Below are 19,889 nucleotides of genomic sequence, written 5' to 3'. Positions count from 1 at the left end.
GTGCAGTTTATTTCCCAAGCGCCATGTCTGTGTCAGCCCTGTGAACTTTACCAAGTACTCACACCTTTCTCAGGCGTTTGGTGCTCTCTGGCCTTCAGAGAGACCGATGACGAGACACCTGACAGATGACCCTGTGACCAGGGTGACAGCTGGGAACAGATCTGAGCTGCTTTTACTGCGTTGTTACAAACGTCCAGATGGAAAACATGGTGGTTTTTTTTCTATGTTTTTCCATTCTTATAGCTTTATTTGGAAACAGATCAAATAATTACTAGTGCTGTGTAATGTAAAATGTATATATCAGCTTATCTTGGAGTAACTGTTCTTTGCCAGCAGATTGTTACTGACGGGTGTCTTCCAGGTACTCACACTTTAGAGCTGAAATGCAAGCGGCAAGCTGCTTTGTGGTTTTCTTCATTTTCGGTTTTCAGTTTATAGAAAAACATCAAGAAAGCTCTAGATGGTTCTCTGGCTTTATGAGAGAAATAAAAGCATTTGGCAGACTGCTTGTTTTGCCTGAGTACTTAATGAAAACATATTCATAGTTGTCAATGCTGTCGGTTTTCAGTTCGTTGCTACCCTGCCTGATGAAATTCGTCCTGGACCCGATTTCCATGGACTTCCATGGGAACCTGTTATTATCACTGCCTTAGTGGGAATTGCCACGCTTGCTATAATTTTCTGGAGAACCTGCCTTTCAGTGAGTATACTTCATGCTTGCAAGCCTGCTGTGGTATTTCACTTACTGAGTGGTCTTTTGTATGGTTAAACTGTGCCAGCATTACTGCGGTCAAAGCAGTATGTAGTTTTTCGTGTTTTTACTTTTTCCATTTAGAGCATTAATGTGAACTAAGTGCTGGGCTTAATAGCTAAAGTAAGTTGCAATTTTCTTCAAGCTAAGAAGTGTTTCCTTTAAGCTATTAATTGAAAATTTCTTAGTAAGAGCATGTTTTGAAAGCAAAATAGGTGAGTATGATGTAAATAAAGAAGACCAAGGAAAGGGTCAGCATGCATATCTTTGACATGAGAAGCCTTCCGTGTGCTTGAGCCTGTCGTTGACTGCCTCCAAAACAAGCAGTTAATCCTCCTCCTTTCATATTGTCCAGCTGCTTGCAGGCACTGCATTTAGAAACCTGAAAACCTGATCTTAATTCTCACTGGAGAGCTTCTTCCCCAGTCTTCTCCTCCTCATTCTGCATTTGTCCTCCTCTTTCCTACATGGATAATTTTCTGTGCAAGAAAAGATTCACCACCAGCTCTCCAGTATAGAGTGCATCTCCTTGGGAACTGATAGATGAAAATCAAATAGGACAGTTTATTTCACAGCTGTCCAGATCAGTGATGATATGCTCTGGAAGTCTGTGGAATACTTTATCTTTGCTTGACAAAAATAAGTTAAAACTAAATATTATCTGTAACAATATTGGTAGTTTTTTCTTTGCTTAGTTTTGATATTGAATACACTAGGTCAGTTTCAAATGCAAAGTAGTGTTAATGTAACAGCATAAAAAGAAAACTTCTGAAATCCTTCTTTAATAGTGTTAATTTTGAAATGAGCAACTGTCATGAAAACATACATTGCTTTATAAGGATCAGAACTAGGATGCAAGTGGGTTTTGTGTTTTCAAGTTCATGACTGTTTCATGCAAAATGGCCTCATTTTCTTTGCAAATTGGATGTGGGCAGTTACTGCTATCCTTTTAGTGACTGAGTAAACAGACGTTTAGTAAGGACAGGGCATAACCTAGAAGCTTTTATTAGAAAACAGCTTAAGCTTGTTTGTAGTGTTATTCAACACTTGTTGGCAGTGATAGATGTGTTTTCCATATGCTTCTTTAGTCTTTGTATAAGTGGTGACTTTTTGGTTTAGGGAAAATTTTTCACCACTTTTTATCACTAATTTTTTTTTTTTTGTCTCTTCTGTAGGTAAAGAGTAGAATATATCAAGGTAAGTTTCTCTCTGCTTTTCAGTGTACTTGATGCTTAGGCATGTAAAAGTTTTGAAAATTGTTTCAGAGGACCAAGTATTCATCTTCACTCTCTTTCAAGGAGAATGCTAAATCTAAGATTATAGTGTAAGCTAGGCCAGTAGATGGTACTTACTTGAATCTGACAATTTCAATTTTGCTTTTGCTAATGCTTTGGTTAGGAGAAACAGTACAGCTCACACCTGCAAATTAAAGGGCAAGGAAAAACTCCTGTCTTGTTCAACATAAATGTGATCTGTTGGTTTACTGGTACGGTGGTAGTGGGGCAGCGTTTGTTTTGGTTTTCTGACTAGCAGTGGATCTACTTTTGCTTGTTGCTTCTCACACAAAGCAGTAGGTAGTTCCTATTGTCTTTTTGGGTTGAGGGGAGCCCGAAAGTGCTGTGCAGTTGCAAAGAGACCTTCTAAATGTAGACCTAAAATGCAGATGTTTCTGTGGCTAGCACATCGCTTTCTGCAAGGGCATTTCTCCAGCTTCCAGTATATAAAATTAAAGTGTACTGAATGGAAACGAAATTCAATTCAAAGTTAGGGTGATTGCTGAAATTCATAATCAAATACAAAACAAAAATATGAAAAGTATTTTCTTGACGTTAACTCTCTGCCTCTTCCTCACAAACCATATTACTTAGCAGTCAGTTCTCTCTAGTTTCATTGTAGTTATACTGCAATTTCCTTCTGTGCGATTAATGCAGAACTGATGAGCAAATGCATCTTAGATTTGTAAGGTGATCTCTCTACTGCAAAAGAATTATTGTTATTGGAGGGGGAAAAACTTTGGTATTGGTGGTGTAGAGATTACTAGCAGCCTGCCCTAAAAAAAGTGAGGAACATAGGTCTAATTCTCCCTCCCCAAATATTCTTCTGTATGATACTGTATAGAAACTACTAAAGCTAAGAACAAATAGTTATTCTTCAAGCATGATAAAGGTCATGTTGTTATTAAAGTCTTCATGCAAAATAGAGGAATATTAACAGTGACAAAAATGCTTTAAAAGATAGATTATATTTGAAGTCCCGAAGATAAAATCTATTATCCATTCTTCATGACAGTAGTGAAATTGGGGAACCAAGCTAATGCAGGGATTCTTGCCCCCCTTAAACTGCTGTGAATGATCTCGTACCTCAGCAGTCTCTCTCCTCAGAGGAGGAAAGGCTGGGGACCCACTGGCCCAGAAGCCGTCGGGTGGGAGGGGAAGGAGGAGCAGCAGTTGCCTTTGCACCCTGTGGGATGCATTTGGGACTACCAGTGCTTCCTGTTTGTGTGCAGGATTTGCTGTGAGGCAAATGGGGCTTGGGGTGTTCAAATACAGGGATGGTTTAGGACTTGAAAAATAATGACAATCGGATGTTCTTTAAATTAATTTGCCATAAAATAATTTAAGTATGTTAATGATTTTTGTTGAATCTGAAGGGTTGGTTGCCAGCATGTTTAGGTTGAGAAACAAATGCATGCCTAAAGAACATGGTCATTTTTGGGGTCTGTTAGAAAGCGGTGCAATTCCTTGAGGCTCACAGATGCTATCTGCTAGCTGACAGTCTCTTTTCTATTCACAGTAGGTCTTCCAGAGCTTTCATCCTATTATCTTTGCTGACCAAACATTCAGTTTCAATGTAGCAGAAAGAGATGGTTGTTAGGGAAGGTGTTGCATCTCCCTGAGTGTCAAAGGAGCAGTCTGAGATGGCTCTGACATCCCTGCTGCCAGTTCTTCCCTTGAACATAGCTCATCTGTGTGTAGCCAGCACCTTACTCTGCTCTGCTGTGCGTTCTGTGACCAGCTTCTCTGAAGTGTATGCAGGAGCTATATGCTTTGTGTCAGTGTTCAATGCTTTACTGTCTTGTTTTCAATCCTAACTTTAAATGAAAGCTGAAGATGCTTTTAGACTCCTGCAGAAAGGGCTGACTGCCAGGGAATTGATACTATCCTGATTTATGCTTTAGTCCTTGCTTGAAAATGTTCCCTAAAGAGGTAGTAATGATAGCTCTGATTTCCCTCCCCCTCCAGGATATGAAGTACAGTTACTGTAAGCTTTCTTTTTCTTCCTAGTGACTGAAAAGCAACTTGCTGAAAAGATAAAAAACCTTCTCCAAGAAAAAACCGAAATCTTAGAAAAAATGTCGGAATATGATCAAAAGGTATTGTTCTAGGTTCTCATCCTTTGCTTCCTAATTTTCTGTTATTGGTTTAATGATGCAGTCAATGCAACAGCTAATATGTTTTTATTTTCTATTCTTACTGAATATTATGTTGACAGTTTCCTCAGTTCTGTTTGATTGTTTCTGTGCTTAGATAAAGGAAGCAAAGGAATCTGTGAAAGTGGCCCAAGAACAAAAAGACATTCTCTCTGATGAAACTGCAGGGCTTAAGGTAAGAAACAGTTAACTGTGTCTTTACTGAAAGCAAAAACATCAATAAAATAACTTGCTTTAGTGGGTTTTTTACTGTTTTTGGTTTTTTTAGGACACTGTCAAAGGACTGGAAGAAGCAAATCGTCAGCTAGATGACAAAGTAAAAAGTCTGCACACAATGCTTGAAACAGAGAGAAAAAAGAATGAGAAGAAACAGAACAAGGTAAGAGCAATCACACTCATGTTTTATATTGTCCTTAACTTGATGTGCGCTAAAAGCTGGTCACAACCTGATGGAAAAACAGAGAGAGGGAGGTAGAGCAAACAAGATGAACCACCTCAAAAAGAGAACCCAGATGAAATTTCAGGTTCATCCCAGGCTCAAGGGGGAGAATCTGTTGATTGCATGGGGGTTTTTGTTTGCTTGTTTGTTTTGTAAGATCTTGATGGACTCATGTGGTTACGTGCTTTCACACACAAACAGATGTATTCAAGTCATGGGCTAGTCTAATACTTCCTAGCTGGAACGAAGTCTAATACTTCCTAGTTCAGTAACGATATGAGCTGAAGGTTTCAGGTTGGTAAGAGACGTTTTCTTGTACTTAGAGGAAGCATCTAGTTCTGTAGTAAGATTGAAGATCTCTAAGCTGCCCCTTATTCTTTGTTGTCCAGAGGTATTTATGTTTTCTTCTTCCTTTTTTTTTTTTTCTTTTTTTTTTTTCCTTCTTTTTAAAGCCTGATATTCTGTAGTAAGGGTAAGCGCCAACAAGTTCTCGGGTCTTGTTTTGATCAAAGGTTGTTGCTAATGACAGCAGCACGTGTTACTTTCATTCTAGTCTGTGCAGGTGTACAGGGAACTTTCCCAGCCATGAACTGGCAGAGTCACAGGGAGAAGTTGATTCTAATGTGCTGTATGTTTTTATCCCTTACCTTATCAAGGCAGCACCATGTTGCTGCTAGTCAAATGGCTGCTTTAAATAGAAATTTGTTGGTGTTTTGACTTCCTTTTATGCTTCCGAATTACACAGGTAAAATAATTACTCAGGCTAAGGCATGTACTAGGCTAATACAAAGTCACTCCTCATCTTTTTCTTATATAGATCTCTGAAACCCAGAAGTCCTTGGAGAAACTTCAAGAGGCTATCAGTGTGCATTCTGTAGAGCTTTCAGAGGTAAAGCATTATTGACACCCTCTGAACACTCACAAGTTCTTGTACCAGGAGAATTCATATCTAGGATGTAATAGAAAATGTTACCTTGGCAGATTCCAGGTTGTTTCTGCATATATACCTTTTTCTTTTCCATTTTACCAAGTAATACATAACTCTTGCTCCATTACAGTTTGACTTTATGTCTTTTTGTTCCTTTTTGTTTCATATGTAGGTGCAGATAGCCCTTAATGAAGCTAAACTAAGTGAAGAAAAGGTGAAGTCTGAGCTTCATCATGTGCAGGAAGAGAATGCTAGACTGAAAAAGAGCAAGGAGCAAGTACGTTACACTTAGGCTGGGCAACTTTGTCTTTTGAGGAAAACATTGGGGCTTTATTCCTAGTTTTCTTGAGTATAACTTCAGCATGTCTCTGTTTTCTTAACGTGTCAGAATTCTTCATTTCGTATTATCAAGATAAAATTTAAACCCTTGTGCCTGCTTGCACAGGGTTTTTGTGCAGGTGAGCCACATGTCTTCAGTATGAAGGCTTTGCCAGTTCCCGTGATTCAGTTTTTGTCAGGAAAATTCACAGAAGGTCTGTGCTGATGTGGTAGTTGCTGCATGATCGGGAGATTGCTACTTGGGATCAGGACTGGAGGAAGTCATGGTAAAGAATTGCCAAAGAGCAATTCTGAAGCTAAGCTTAATGGGGAGGACCTTTGGCCCTGAGATGTCATGACAGTTCTTTTACAAATAATTGTAAATATCTGTCTGTATTCTTTCTCTGTATATGAAGTAAATGGCCTTCTAAGGAATATAGTTTGATATACCTCTAGAATGCAATTAATTCTTCATATTTTGTAGTGTGTGAGCAGTTTGGTTCTGTTGTTAGGATATTAGCTGAGAAAATGTCAAACTTGTAAAATCACCTAATAATACAAACTGCACAAAGATCCTACAAACTGCACAAAGATCCAGTTCTACCAAGTGGACTAGTGATAAATGTGATAACTGTGAAATTTACCCTTTGTCTGTGGCCTGTGGTGATCAGTTATCACCAGAGCCAGCAGTAAAATACACTTTAATTACATATACCCTATACTAAAAATAAAACAAGTAATGATCTCGCCTTGATGCTTCATACAGCTGTTAAAAGAAGCTGAAGGTTGGAGTGAGAGGCATACTGAGCTCAGCGAGCAGATCAAACTGTATCAGAAATCTCAGAAGGACATAGAAGAAGCACTTGCCTACAAGGAAAACGAAATTGAAGTAGGTTCTTTATAACAAGCTTGCTTTAAATACTGTACATCATAAAATACCTTGAAATACGTTACAAAATGCAGAGCAATTCTTCTTCAGTGAACCTTTGATTTCATTACTAGGTTTTAACTAACTGCATTATGCAGCTGAAGCAGCTCGACATGGATTCGGCATCTGAGGCCAAGAAGGATGGCGAAGGGCGTGAATGGAGCATGGGAGACATGGGAGACAGCCTGGCCAATGGAGAGTTGCCAGGTACAGTAATCCTGCCTGTGCCCCGTGGCTAGAGCACACACAGTGCTATGTTCGTGTCATGTCATACGGGGAGCAGGGGGAGGCCATGCATGTAGCTGCCTGTGGGTTAAGAGACTGCCAGCTGTAATCTTCAAACACAAAATACCTGCTAACTGAAGGGAGAAACTGTTAAAAAGTCCAATAATTGCTTTTATATTACCTTTTAGGTATGCTTTAAGTGTAATGACACAGTTCTAAAAATTGCGTGTAAAGGTTAGCAATTCTGAAAACTGAGAATATCTGCTTTGTTGTTCTGCTATGTTTATTCCTCATGTGAATTTTTAATGAGTATTGTTGCTTACCTCCAGATGGATTAGTACTTTGGGTAATCACATCTTTTAAATCTGAAAGACTGAAATAGGTGTTTTCAGAACTACTCGGGCAGTTTGTCATTCCCGACATTGCACATGTATTTCCTACATCTCTGGCTTTGAAGTCCTCTTCTTTTTTTTTCTTTTCTTTTCCTTTTTTCTGACCGTATGGTATGTGCGGGCTGGAAATTCCCACTTTTTGGTTTTCAGATACTATGTCCAGTAATGGATACTGTGTTCACATTAACATTGGTGTGATGGCTAGAAGAAGTGACAAGAAGGAATCTTCTGAATGCTTTTTGGAGTAAATCTAATAGTTCTGTTGTGCTGGTCATAGAGTTGCGAGTGTGCTTTGTTCCCCACCTCTCCCCCCCGCCCCCCTTTTGTTTTTTTTTTTTGGACTACATAAAGAGACCTATCCCAGATTAAAGTGCAGGGAGTGTGATTTTTGACAGCTGTAGAGTCCAGGGAATTGGAGTTAAGAAACAGGGAAAACAAATATATTTTTCTCTTCTAGATATTGAGAGTGAGAAGATGAAGACTCAGATTAAGCAGATGATGGATGTCTCCAGGGTATGCAGCACAAGATATCTAATAAATGCAGCCACATTACTGTGATACCTAAGATCATAAGCTTTCTGCTCCTCTTTTCAGGTAAAAACTATGTTATCCATAGTTGAAGAAGACAGAAATCTTCTGCAATCCAAACTGAGTGATGAAGTAACAGCAAGACATGAGCTGGAAGGTAGGCCTAGCAAAAGAATTGCTTAGGATGAAATGCTGTATGTGGTTTAAAAAGAAACAGAGCGTTTAAGTGGCATAACGGTTCTCATTGCAACTTCCTTCAACTTGCTCGCCTACCTTTGCTTCTCCAACAGAGCAGATAAAAAAATTAGAACATGACTCCTGTTCGCTCCAGTCAGCCAAAGCTCGACTGGAAAACGAATGCAAAACACTACAGCAGAAAGTGGAGATTCTTGGTGAACTTTACCAGCAGAAGGAGATGGCGCTCCAGAAGTAAGCCTTTTGTTACTCTCCTGCAACATAGTGTGTTATATCGTAGGCACTATCCAAATGCTCTTTGCTTAGAAGGATCAAATAACTTGAAGTTGTATTTGGAATGAAAAGCTATGAATACTTTTTCAATATGGTTCAAGCTAGTACCCCTTTTTTACTTCCTCCACCATTCCAGAGATTCTAAAAAGACACTCACTTTGCACACACAATATTGCCTTCTACTGTTAAACAAATGAGCAACTTATGGACAGGGGAGATGGGTGGCTTGGTCTGCAAATTTCTGTGGTTGCTCTGTCACATTCTCCAGAAACATCAAGGAGAATATAGTGGCCATTAAGATTTGTTTTGGTTACTCTGACCTCAGTTCAGTGAGTCTAATTCTCGTAATACTAGTTGTGTATCTGTTCATTCCTCATTTGTTCATTTATTTACTTACTGGAATGTCTGTAATACTATCTCAATTTTGTGGGGAAAATTTGAGATAGAATTCAGGGTCATTTTCAGCTAAATTCTGTAGGAAAGCTGAAATTGTGGTGGAGAAGCAACTGAAAGTTCTAAGATCCAGGTGTGTAGGTTGGGGGAAGCACAGGGTTGGAACAAGCTAAGGAATTGAGGCTGGACAGCACCTCAGTAGTGAAACTGCCTGACCTCCTAACTTCAGGATCCAGGTGTGGTGAACACATAATGGAGAGGTGAAGGATAGCCCACCTTTCAAGGAAAACTTCCTCTTGACCTCACTGAAGAATTTCTATTCCTTCCAAAACTTTTAGGAAGTTACAATGCCTGTTACTACTTCTTGATTAGAATGAAGGACTTCCTTCAGTTTTTTTCCAGAAAACTGTTTCCACATGTAGCCAAGGAAATGAATTGTGTTGAACTGGCTATTAGCCATTGTTAACTTACTGCTAGTTTAGTGGTTTCAGTTTCGTGGGATAGCTCTTGTAAATTAGGAACACATTATGGACCTCTCAAATACTTCAGAAAAATGTCAAAAATGAAAAAACTAGTGAGCCATGAGGTTATAAAACGACTGTGAGAGTTGGTCATGTAATAAATTGGTACAGAGAAAACTTAGGAAAAAAACAAACCACCTTTCAACACCGTTGCTGACTATTTGAATGTGTTTGTCACCTGGGCCCGAAATTCCCCCTTTTTCACTACACGTTCATTTCTTCATTTCCCTTGGTTAGATCTCAGTTCTGCATATTTCCTTGTTCATACCTTTGTAAATCTGGGTTACCATCTGTAGAATTGGTAAGTAAACTACGGGATATGAAGAGATGAACTGTCTGCAGTTGTTAGATTCTGACAAATCTTTAGATGCTGAAAGAACTTTCCAGTCAACTCTGCGTCCTTAATTTTCAGGTTTTATACACAAAAGGTTTGTCTGTTGGTTTCAAAAGACAGTATTTTTGTCTCTCTTAAAAAAACAAAACCACCACCTCTTTATTCTCTCTCTGTATTCTCATGCATTAATATAGATTGTGATATCACTGTTGTTAGCAGAATACCACCTTGATTTTGAGTTGTAGTAGATGTAGGATGGTGGAATACATGATGCGCTTTTTTTTTTTTTTTCCTCCCCCTATGCAGAAAACTAACCCAGGAAGAGTATGAGCGACAGGAGAAAGAGCAGAAATTGTCTGCTGCAGATGAAAAAGCCGTGCTGGCCATTGAGGAAGTGAAAGTTTACAAGTAACTTCAGTTTCTGAAGGCTGTTGTTTTCCTTCATTTCAGCTATTGAAGAAAATTCATGTAAACCTCTCTCCTTCCCCTCTTTTTCCTATTGTACAGGCAAAGGATCCAAGATATGGAAGAAGAATTGCAAAAAACAGAGAGATCTTACAAAAACCAGGTGAATTTCTTGCTTGCTGGTTATTGTGTCACATTTTACTGCATCATTCCAATCCTCTGTAGTGAGTTATTGGAAATACCAGTAGTTGGACAGAATAAACTAAAATGCTGCTTTTCTTCTCAGATTGCTGCTCATGAGAAAAAGGCACATGACAATTGGGTAAGAATGTTCTTCCTCTTCTGATGCAAACAGTTTGTATGTGACTTCAGGTTGGTGCAGTTAACGCAGTTGGCAAAATTTTTCCCTACTCTAGCTTATTGCCCGCTCTGCTGAGAGAGCTCTGGCTGAAGAAAAAAGAGAAGCAGCCAACCTAAGACAAAAGTAAGTCCAGTACAGACCATTTTTATTGCTCTTTGAACATGCTGCGTGTTGCTTGGGAGAGAAGGAGCTCAAACAATGCAGGGTGCTCAGTTACCCTGCTTGCTCAGAATGTGCAGGGTGTATTTAAGTTACTAATTGTAACTTACTATTAAATTGTTCTGATGGTTAAAACCAGATTTCTCAGTGAAAGCTGTAACATTTTACAATGCAGTTTGCCTTGTTACATTATAACAAGTATGAGTTGTGTATTATTTGAATACTAAAACAACCTTTATTTTTTAAAATTAGATTAATAGAAGTAAACCAAAAAATTGTCATGCTTCAAAGACCATTAATTGTAAAGCCAACTCCAGGCAGACCCGATCGCCAAGTCCCACCGCGACGAGGTAAATGCTGCTGTTTCTCCCAAAACTTTGGTCTTTGAGTCAGTATATCCTAAAAAAATAAGGCTGTGATAAATAGTAAAGAAGTAAATCAAGTGTTTTTAATTCTTTGGCATAGGGCCCTTAAGCAGAGATGGCTCTTTTGGCCCATCACCTGTGAGTGGAGGAAATCCATCACCCACACAGATGATAGAAGCTCCTGCTCGGCCCCTTTCTGCTCCTCGAAGGGAAGGCTCAAGAGGTGAATTTGGTAAGCAGCGAAGTTTCCCTTCTATGATAACTGTCTCTTATGCTACAAACCCAAGAACACTAAGGTCTGATCTTGGTTCTAGGGATAGTGTTAAGTATTGATAACAGCTTTGTTAATACACAGACGAGTAGGTGGTTTGGTTGGTTTGTTTCTGTTGTGTTTTTTTGGGGGGGTTTGGTTTGGTTTTGTTTTAAAGAGAGAGCACTCAGGCAGGTGTTGATTAGGATCTCTGGGGTTCTTGTTTCCCTTAAGGTACAGTGGTAGATGGCCCCCCTGCTCCACGAAGGCCACCAGAGTTACCTGGAAGGATGTCTGTTCCTGGTAAGTTTGGGCTTGCAACCAACTGCAGCTTACTCAGTTATTGTTTCGCTTCAGAAATGTAATTTAAACCCCATGTTCCTTACCCCAGGCATGGTAAGACATGCATTCGTGGCTCTCTTTACAGATCTTGGGCCTGCTGTAGCGTCCCTGATCGGTAGTGGGCCAAGAACCTCCTCCCCTTCCACAGCAATGGATGGAGTGGTAAGCTGAAAAACCCCAACCTTCAGGAAGCGTTTCTGATACACGATTCACTGTACTTCCTGCTGCTTCTTTAACTGTATCATGTTCTGTCTTGTCTATATCCTGTCACTATCCTTATTTGCTGTCCAAAAAAAAAAAAAAAAGCAACCCTCTCCCAAAGAGCCTGAAGCCCCCTGTGTAACTGCTGATTCACCTTCATCTGTTGAACCAGCTACAGTGAGTATTCAGAGGCTGGAGGTGGTGTTACTCTGCTTTGATGGAGAGGAATAACAGGCTTGCTGTTCTGAACTGCTCAGTAACAAAATGCTCTGCAAAACTAACCAAGGGCTTACACCTCTGTCTCAAAAGGTTTCTCTAATGATGAACAGTTGCTGTCTGGTTTTTATGGAATTGAGGAAATGAGATCTTTCTTGTTAAGGACTGCAGGCAAACACTTTGGAGTGACTACAACAATAATCCTCAGAAGCTGACTTACCTGTGGTATTTAAGCACAATTCCATGTGTAATCTGAGGTGCCAGGCCCTTTACCGAAGGGCTGTCCACCCAGGACACTTCAAAAGGGATGGAACTTTTGTTTAGTACAGCTTTAGCTAAAGAAAACTTGTCATCTCAGAAGGTGCACTAAGCACTCACTCCCAGGTAGCGCAGCAGTGTTCTGGTGAAGGAAAGTTACTGTGCCATCATTGTCCCCTATTTGCTACTTGGTTCCTGTGCTTTGGGGTGTGTGGTTTTTGGTTTGGGTGGGTTTTTGGTTTGGGTTTGTTTGGTTGGTTTTTTTTTCCCTCTCTTCCACCTCTTGGCCTTTGGGTGAGTGGGTGTGGTGTTCAGCCGTGTCAATACTTCTCTGATGCAGTGAGTAACCCACTGAAGTATGACCTCATCTTGCACAGGCTAATGCTAGTCCCAAAGGCCCACCTTCTTTCCCTGGGACACCCATCATGACCTCCCCAGTGATGGGACCTCCGCCTCCACCACCTGTTCGCTACGGACCGCCGCCAGCTCCTCTCCGTGGGCACTTTGGGCCTCGACCTCTTCCTGTGCCCCTAGGTACAGTTGCATCGCCCTGTGCTGGAACTTAAACTTTTCTCATGGTGCTTCCCCGAAGCCTGCTGCAGAACTGCGATCTGCCATCCATGAGCACGCAGCCTCCCCACGCTGCGTGGGGTGTAGCTGCCTCGCTCAGTAAGCTTGGGGAGGGTGGGGTTTTTCAAGCCTCCTTTAACACCAAGGTGGTGTCACCATCCCTGGAGGTGTTTAAGAAGAGATTGGATGTGGCACTTAGTGCCATGGTGGTGTTTGTTAGGGCAAAGGTTGGACTCTGATCCCAGAGGTCTCTTCCAACCAAACCGATTCTGTCATTCTGTAAGGAGGCATTTTTTCCTTGTTTAGTCTAAAATGGAAACCAGCAGGCAAAACTCAATAGAATAGAATTCATGGCCTGTGAAGTCTGTATGCGACACTGACCCACCCTAGAGGTGCTCCAAAAAATGAAGAAATGAGGAATGAGTTAGGAGCTTCACTGTTGAGGTTAAAGCAGGATTTCATTTAACTCCCTGTTTTCCTTCCCTTCCAGTTCGTGGTGCTCCCTTGCCACCTCCAGCTGCGAGAGATTTCTTACCCGGCCCACCCTTGGGAATGCGAGACCTGCCTCCTGGCCCATTTCCACCACCTCCAGACCCAAGAGGCTATGGACGTGGGCACCCTCCATTTCGACCCCTAGGTCCGCCTGGCCCAAGAGATTATCCGCCAGCCCCACGGCTACCCCCGCCTGGTTCGAGAGACTATACGCCCTCTCCTAGCAGGGACTTGCCTCCCTCGGGACCCAGGGACTACCCCGCAGGCCCCCCGCCGCCAGTAGCCCCCAAGGACTACACACAGCCTCCAGCCCAGAAACCCTAACTGCAGCCTTCCCGCAGCAGCTCAACGGAATGGACTCCAGCGCACTTCCTGTTTGAAGCCATTTGTCTCATTTCAGTATATTTCAGCTTTTGCGGGATTAATTTTTATCCAATTGCTACAGACATCTTATGTGCATTTATGATCACCTTAAACTCATCCATCCTCTTGGGCTGCAAGAACCTTTTTGTGATGGACTTGAACCTACTCTAAACGTGCAATAGAAAGGAAGTACCTGTGTGGCTAGTTTTAATTAAATGTAGCCTCTGTAACCAGTTGGTGAATGAACTAATTTCGTGAAAAATGTAAATCAAATCATTTCCTGTGGAAATAATTTTTAAGTAAAATGCTATCCTACCTGCCTTTGCCATCACATCATTCAGCTGCAGTTATTGTAGGCCAGGGGTTTACATGAGGACTGTGAGGTGGTTTTTGGTTTTGTTTTGTTTTTTTTTAAAAGATGTCTGGTCAGAGATCAGAAGCACAAATGACACTGTATTCAAAGGAAAGTTCTAATAAAAAGCAAAATTCCTTTTGCTAAATCCTGAAGGCTTTGTTTCAGTGCCATTTTTTGTTCAGAAAGGACATTGGTTCGGTAATTTAACCAGAGAATGCTACAGCCATGACCACGTTTTGATGACCATGAATTGAATCAAGGCTGAATAACTGCTGCCGCTGCAAGCCTAACAGTGGCATTACCCTTATGCTGAACTAGCCTGGCGTGTCGTGGACTTGCTTCACGTAGTAATGAGGACAACAGGGGACCTGACGGGCAGCACAGGGCTGGAAACCTTTCTGAAGCTGTGTAGTTAGGCTGGAGATGCAGGTGAACGCTCCAGGATTCTAGAAACTAAGACATTTCATAATCACTTAAACTTTCAAGACTGGCTTGCAGCATTAAGCAAAGTTTGACAGCTGAGTTTTCATCTTAGTCAGTATTTAAGACCAATTCAGCTTCCTTAGCAATAAGGCTGTATTTCTACAGCCTTTTTCACTTACATTAATTATGGAAAATAACTTTTTAAAGCAGAGTGGGTGTATGCAAACCATATTAAACCTGTATTCCTACGTATTCAACCTGATTTAAAAAACACTGGAGAACTTTAAAAACACCCCCTATGCTTGTAGATGTTGAAGGCAGTCCCTGAGTGTAAGTGTTTGTTAGTACAAGGGTGAGTATGGAGTATTCGGCACAGCAGGCCACTTACTGATCTGGGCACGATGGGTTGTCAGAAGTGCTCTGTACAAAAGTAAGCCTTGGGGAAGAGGAAAAAAAAAGGGAAAACAACTAGGAATAATAAAAAACCCTACTGAAAGGCCATTACAGCTTTACTGCCAGGGTACAAGCAGCCATTAAACTTGCCATCTAGGTGTTACATTCTTACAGTACAAGTATTAAGTTTTAGATTTAAGATGAAAGACAAGATAAAACATTGCTAAAGCATAGAACAATACAAGAGCTTGTGGTGTGGGCAGTAGTAGTCCTTTCAGTGAAAGACAGTTCACAGAAACAATGCAAAGGATAGAAGCAACTTTAAAAATGGTATTTCACACTCTACAGACATTAATTCACAATTAGTTAAATACAAAGCTCTACTTGTGTATTTAACAAAAATACTTCAAAGTTGACATTTCATATAACTGGAGTTAATACAGACATCTACACGCTGGAGAAAAGTCAAAAAGTAAGCCGCTGAAACAAGGGGTTTGTAATTGAGGCAAAAGTGTTCCATTTGCCTGGTGGCTAACGACACGCACATTGACAAACATTTGCGTTTGAGAGTCGAGTTCTCCAAGCTCAGGCTCTTTCCTTCCCCAACACGGAGCTTTGCGATGGTGAGCATCTCCTCCCTCGCCCACCCCAGCGAGCCTGAACCCCCTAAAGCAGGATGGCATTGCCCACTGGGAGCAGCAGGAGGAGGGCACAGGGGGACACCCAGCCGCAGAACGGACCCTCACCCCTACAGCTCCCTGGGAGGGCAGGGAGAGCTGAGCCAGGCCGGGACTACAGCTGTTGACCAAGCTCAGAGCTACTTGCGCCATAGACTAATGTTGCACTCCATCCTTCTGCAGCTGAAAGGAGGATTTTTATTTATTTTTTAAAAATGCATGGATCCTCCTTTTGTCCGGCAGCCAGAACGCTGCATTCAGAGGTATTTCTGTAACTCGTAGGGCTATTTTTTCAGGGCCTGATATTCAATGTAATACCATTGGGGTATTGTAAAGACCCGTAAACAGGAAAATTCAATTGCACTTTTTTCTTCCACCCCCCACCCCCAACCAGTAGTGGAATTTGAGGAAGTGTTCCTGACTTTTGTCATAATGACATCATCCCTAGTTATACCAGAACAGAGGGAAGGCAAGAAGATCAGGACATTCAAAAACAGCTTTTTATCCTAATCAATATGGTAAAGCCAAAAATGCTGAACACCTGCCTGTAGACAGACAAATATCATGAGGAAAAGTAACATCCCTTCCATTAAAGCATAATGTAGCGTCTTGGGGTTACGTGACAGAAAAGAGGAATTGGTGATACATCTGCATCCAGACTGTTTAAAATAAACCTAATAACTGACACAATTTTGGGAGCTGGGTCTTTTGTTAGCATAGCAGAGTATTTAGGCACTAGTTAGATACGCAAGAAATATATCAAACCTTAAAGTATTGTATTAAATATCCACACAAATATATGAAAGATTTGATGGGGTTCTACTTCTGTCCCTTTATTAGGTCAAAAGGTGAATGCAAGTGTGTCATAATAAGCCAATGTCCTGCAGCTTATTACACACCAAATCAAAAATATAGAAAATAAATGATAATCCTATCTACTTACATAAAAAGGTAATTTTTAGAGTAAGTTTCCAGGCTTGCACAAAACATGCAGAAAACTGCATACAATCAGTTTCCGTAAGAACAGCAGTTTCATGTAAAAGGTGGGTCAAGCTGGTAGCCAGATCTGCTTTACCAACAGCTCTGGAAAACTGACACCTGCACACCGAGGGGCCTGTCCTGCTCTCACTGAAATGGCGAGACGCCCACCACCACGAGGATGAAGCCCTGGAGAAAGCCTCTCTGCACCCCCCACCCACCTTTGCAGATCGCTCCGTGACAAGATACAGAAAAAATAGCTCTATTTGGGAGTAACGGCCATTTAAAGGATTGTAACGTGTAATATATCCAAAACTCGGTAGGAGTGGATCAGGCAAGGCTGTTAAAATCATAGTTCAGCGTTCTCATCTGCAGTTGTCCTCCTCCCGGCCCCACCAAAGCAGAACAGCCGACTGAGGAGCTCTTCTGTGGCCACTCCACTTGACCCAGCATCCTCCTCTCCCTCACTTTCAATCACTTGCAGTACCTTGCAGAAGCTCCTTCCCACCCCACCTCATCTTTCTCCCGCTCTTCTGCTGCCCAGCCTGCTACAGAGGACTCCGAAATGCAGATGAGAGGAACTACAACAGCACAGCAAGTGTAAACAGTGAGTAGGCCTGCCACATCTTTATTGCTGCAGGTTTGGCAAAGGGGCAGTCTCCATCCTTGGGTGGAGTTTGAGGCAAAAGGATAATAACGGTTAAGATAAAAAGTGATAAACAGCAAAATTAGGAAAAGCAGTCAACATATTTCAGGGCTCTCAGAAAAACCTGTATCTGGAAGGTACTGAAAAAAACCTTGCACTTGCATGGTAGGCTTGCCTCTGACCCTGAAGCAGCGCTGTGCAGCATGGGATGGTCCCGTCTGACCCACTGGCATGAATACAGTCGTTCTCCTGCCCCGCGAAGGCTACGGCTACTACACACAGCTACCATGACTTGTGGTTCAGTTCACAGAAGACTCACAACGAGGGTCATTCCTTGTGCAATGTTTGATGGAGGTGAAGGTAAAGTGGTTTCTTGGTCAACAGTTGCAATTTCTTCCTTTTAAAGTCAGTGGGTTTTTTGTACCTGTAACCACAAGAAAGGAAGTTAATCCAGGTGCTAATGGCTGCGTAGGAAGATGAAAGCACACTAGGGAGCTTGTCCTGTACAGATCTTACTGCTGTAACCTTTTAAATACATCTGACAAGACTTACTGGAAGCAACAATAATGAGTAGATTTACAGGAAGAAACTCAAACCAGTAGTTTCTCTGGATTATTATTTTAACCAAACAGAGATTTCAATTTCTAAATGAGCGTAAGGTTTTTGTGAGGAGAACTCCCAATATAGTACTCTGGATGGTAGCAGATGCAGTATCAGTTACTCAGTACTTCAGAAGTACTCCAGCTAGCACAGACTGAGCACTCTTCCTAGAGATGCCCAGAATTGCAAGGTTCACCCTCTTCCTGAAAAAGATCCCTCTGAAACCTCACTCAGACCTTCAGCCACACCATAAGGGTAGGATGCACATCCTAACCACTGTGGCATAACTGCCTGATCTATTTCTTTATATACTCAGAGTGGGGAAAAACCACAACCACTCAATAATGCTTTGCAATGTTCATAAAATTCAATTTCAAATCAGTATCTCATGTCTCAAATCAGATTCCCTTTACAGAACTTCTGTACCAAAAGACCATGTGAGTTGTTTTGGGTTTGTTTTTTTTTTTTTAAATATAGCTGATCTCACACTCAAGCTAAGGTCAAAATTAAAACCTCCCATGCAGAATTTGTTAGCTTCATACAAAATTTAATTACAAACACCAGCATTTTATTTGGAAATAGTCTAGTTTTTGAGAAGGGTCTCTAGCCATTTTATTTGCCTAAAAGCATTTTATCTTCCCTTCTTTATTAAAAATAGAATGTTCCTTGTGGAAGTCAATCTAATAAGTCCAAGAAACCTTCTTTGATGCAACAAGCCACACACTGTAACTGAAGTCTAGTTCATTTCCTCTGTCATTGGCATCTATAATTGCAAGTCACTTACAGTTCTATAACAATTGCCCCAGGTTTAATTTCATCCATCTCCATGAAAGCAAAGCACTTGGTGCTAGTAAACCTTTTCTTAGGCTTGTAGTGTTTGAATTCAAAGAAAATAGCTGCACCTAGAGTGGAAAATGGTTTAATAGAAAAGTTAGCAATTATAGCCAGTAGTTAACCTGAAAACTTCTCTGCCATTAAGATGCTCTACATACATTGGAGGGAATTATCTCCAACACTTCTGTTATTTACTCAAAAGCTGTATCATGTTCTTACAATGCTCATCACACTTAACAAGAGCTTCTCTCTCTGTACTCTTCTCTCAATTATTCATGTCCAGGTAACAGTTTGCCCAATGACTACGAAGGTGATAAAGCAGCTCAATACCTGTGTAGTAGAGCAGACTGCCGCACATTTATCTCTTTTCATCCCTCCCTTGTCTGCAAGTCGTCACAACGACCAATGTGAAAGAGACAGGATGCAAAGGTCTATTTTTATCCTTGTCTGGAACTTGAGCCCTGCAGCAGCAGCTCAGGCACAGCCTGTTTATTAGATCAGGAGCAGCCTAGTGTCTACACTTTCAAAGCTCCTGGGCCCTGTTTCAGGTCTCTGGTACTACGTACCTTTTGTTAGTTTTTCAATGTGTTTCTGAATCTCGATGTCCACATTAAAATGGACATATGTGTCCTCCTTCCTTAAAGCCACAGGAGTATCTTGCACAGGAGTCAGATCGATCCCATTCAAATCTGCAGGAAAGAAACAGCATGAGAATGGCAGAAGCTTCCCAGACTTTAAGGTCCTGCTTAAAGGACCTGCTTAAGGTCCTGATTTCTGAATCACTCCTAGTGCTGCCACAAAAAGTTAACGCACACCTGGATTTTTCCTCTAAACTTAAAAAAATGGGGCAATCCTGCCCCTTCACAGTCAAGTGAATTTTCTTTTTGATTGCAACATGAAAGCAGGTAAAGTTCTGACGATATTCGAGATGAAAATTGGGAATTATCCCTCTTTTTATTTTTAAGAGCACACTTCTTTCTGCTGCCAGCAAAGGATTCCATTCCCTCTGCAAGCAGGACTCCAGCAGGGCTTCAGCCCTTCAGCTGAGCCGGCAGAAGGGGATACACACCAAAGGCTGCTCCAAGCACAGGGCCTGCGGGACACAGCTGGCACAGCTTACACAAGCTGTATACGCCCTGCTTTGCTGCCTAGACTCATTATTCCTCTTGGTTTTTCCACAGGCAGAGGCATAGTGGGGCCACAGGTTGGACTCCAGCTCTCAGCACCAGCCACTGGTTCTGCTGCTCAGGCACAGCCACCACAGACAATATCATTTCTCACTAAGCCTCTGCTGTTTACGTGAGTACATTTGTCCTCTTACTCTTTTTTCTCTCATTGGTGAGCTC

The 19,889-nt window shown here is 41.4% G+C and overlaps 2 protein-coding genes across 2 annotated transcripts in view; one reads left to right on the top strand and one right to left on the bottom strand.

Moving 5' to 3' along the window:
- The first annotated feature begins 106 nt into the window (after positions 1 to 106).
- MIA3 (melanoma inhibitory activity family, member 3) lies at positions 107 to 13,598 on the top strand. Its single transcript, XM_009696923.1, has 23 exons — positions 107 to 142; positions 569 to 700; positions 1,927 to 1,948; positions 4,036 to 4,124; positions 4,279 to 4,356; positions 4,450 to 4,560; positions 5,438 to 5,509; positions 5,721 to 5,825; positions 6,633 to 6,755; positions 6,869 to 7,001; positions 7,869 to 7,924; positions 8,006 to 8,096; positions 8,230 to 8,368; positions 9,962 to 10,063; positions 10,163 to 10,223; positions 10,347 to 10,382; positions 10,477 to 10,544; positions 10,833 to 10,930; positions 11,046 to 11,177; positions 11,430 to 11,498; positions 11,623 to 11,699; positions 12,590 to 12,746; positions 13,273 to 13,598. The coding sequence occupies exons 1-23, from the start codon at positions 107 to 109 to the stop codon at positions 13,596 to 13,598; spliced, it is 2,313 nt and encodes a 770-aa protein (XP_009695225.1).
- Positions 13,599 to 16,977: 3,379 nt separating this feature from the next.
- AIDA (axin interactor, dorsalization associated) overlaps positions 16,978 to 19,889 on the bottom strand; it is a gene marked incomplete at its 5' end in the record, with an annotated part of 9,688 nt that continues 6,776 nt past the window's right edge. The window contains 3 exons of the mRNA XM_009696922.1: positions 16,978 to 17,533; positions 18,494 to 18,611; positions 19,110 to 19,232. Of these exons, the coding sequence (XP_009695224.1) occupies positions 17,437 to 17,533; positions 18,494 to 18,611; positions 19,110 to 19,232 (338 nt within the window). The remainder of the gene's footprint in view (positions 17,534 to 18,493; positions 18,612 to 19,109; positions 19,233 to 19,889) is intronic.

Source organism: Cariama cristata, unplaced genomic scaffold (genome assembly GCF_000690535.1).
Source record: "Cariama cristata isolate BGI_N322 unplaced genomic scaffold, ASM69053v1 scaffold14553, whole genome shotgun sequence".
NCBI lineage: Eukaryota > Metazoa > Chordata > Aves > Cariamiformes > Cariamidae > Cariama > Cariama cristata.
The sequence above is the reverse complement of the archived record's forward strand: the minus strand, read 5'-3'. Positions and strand labels throughout refer to the sequence as shown.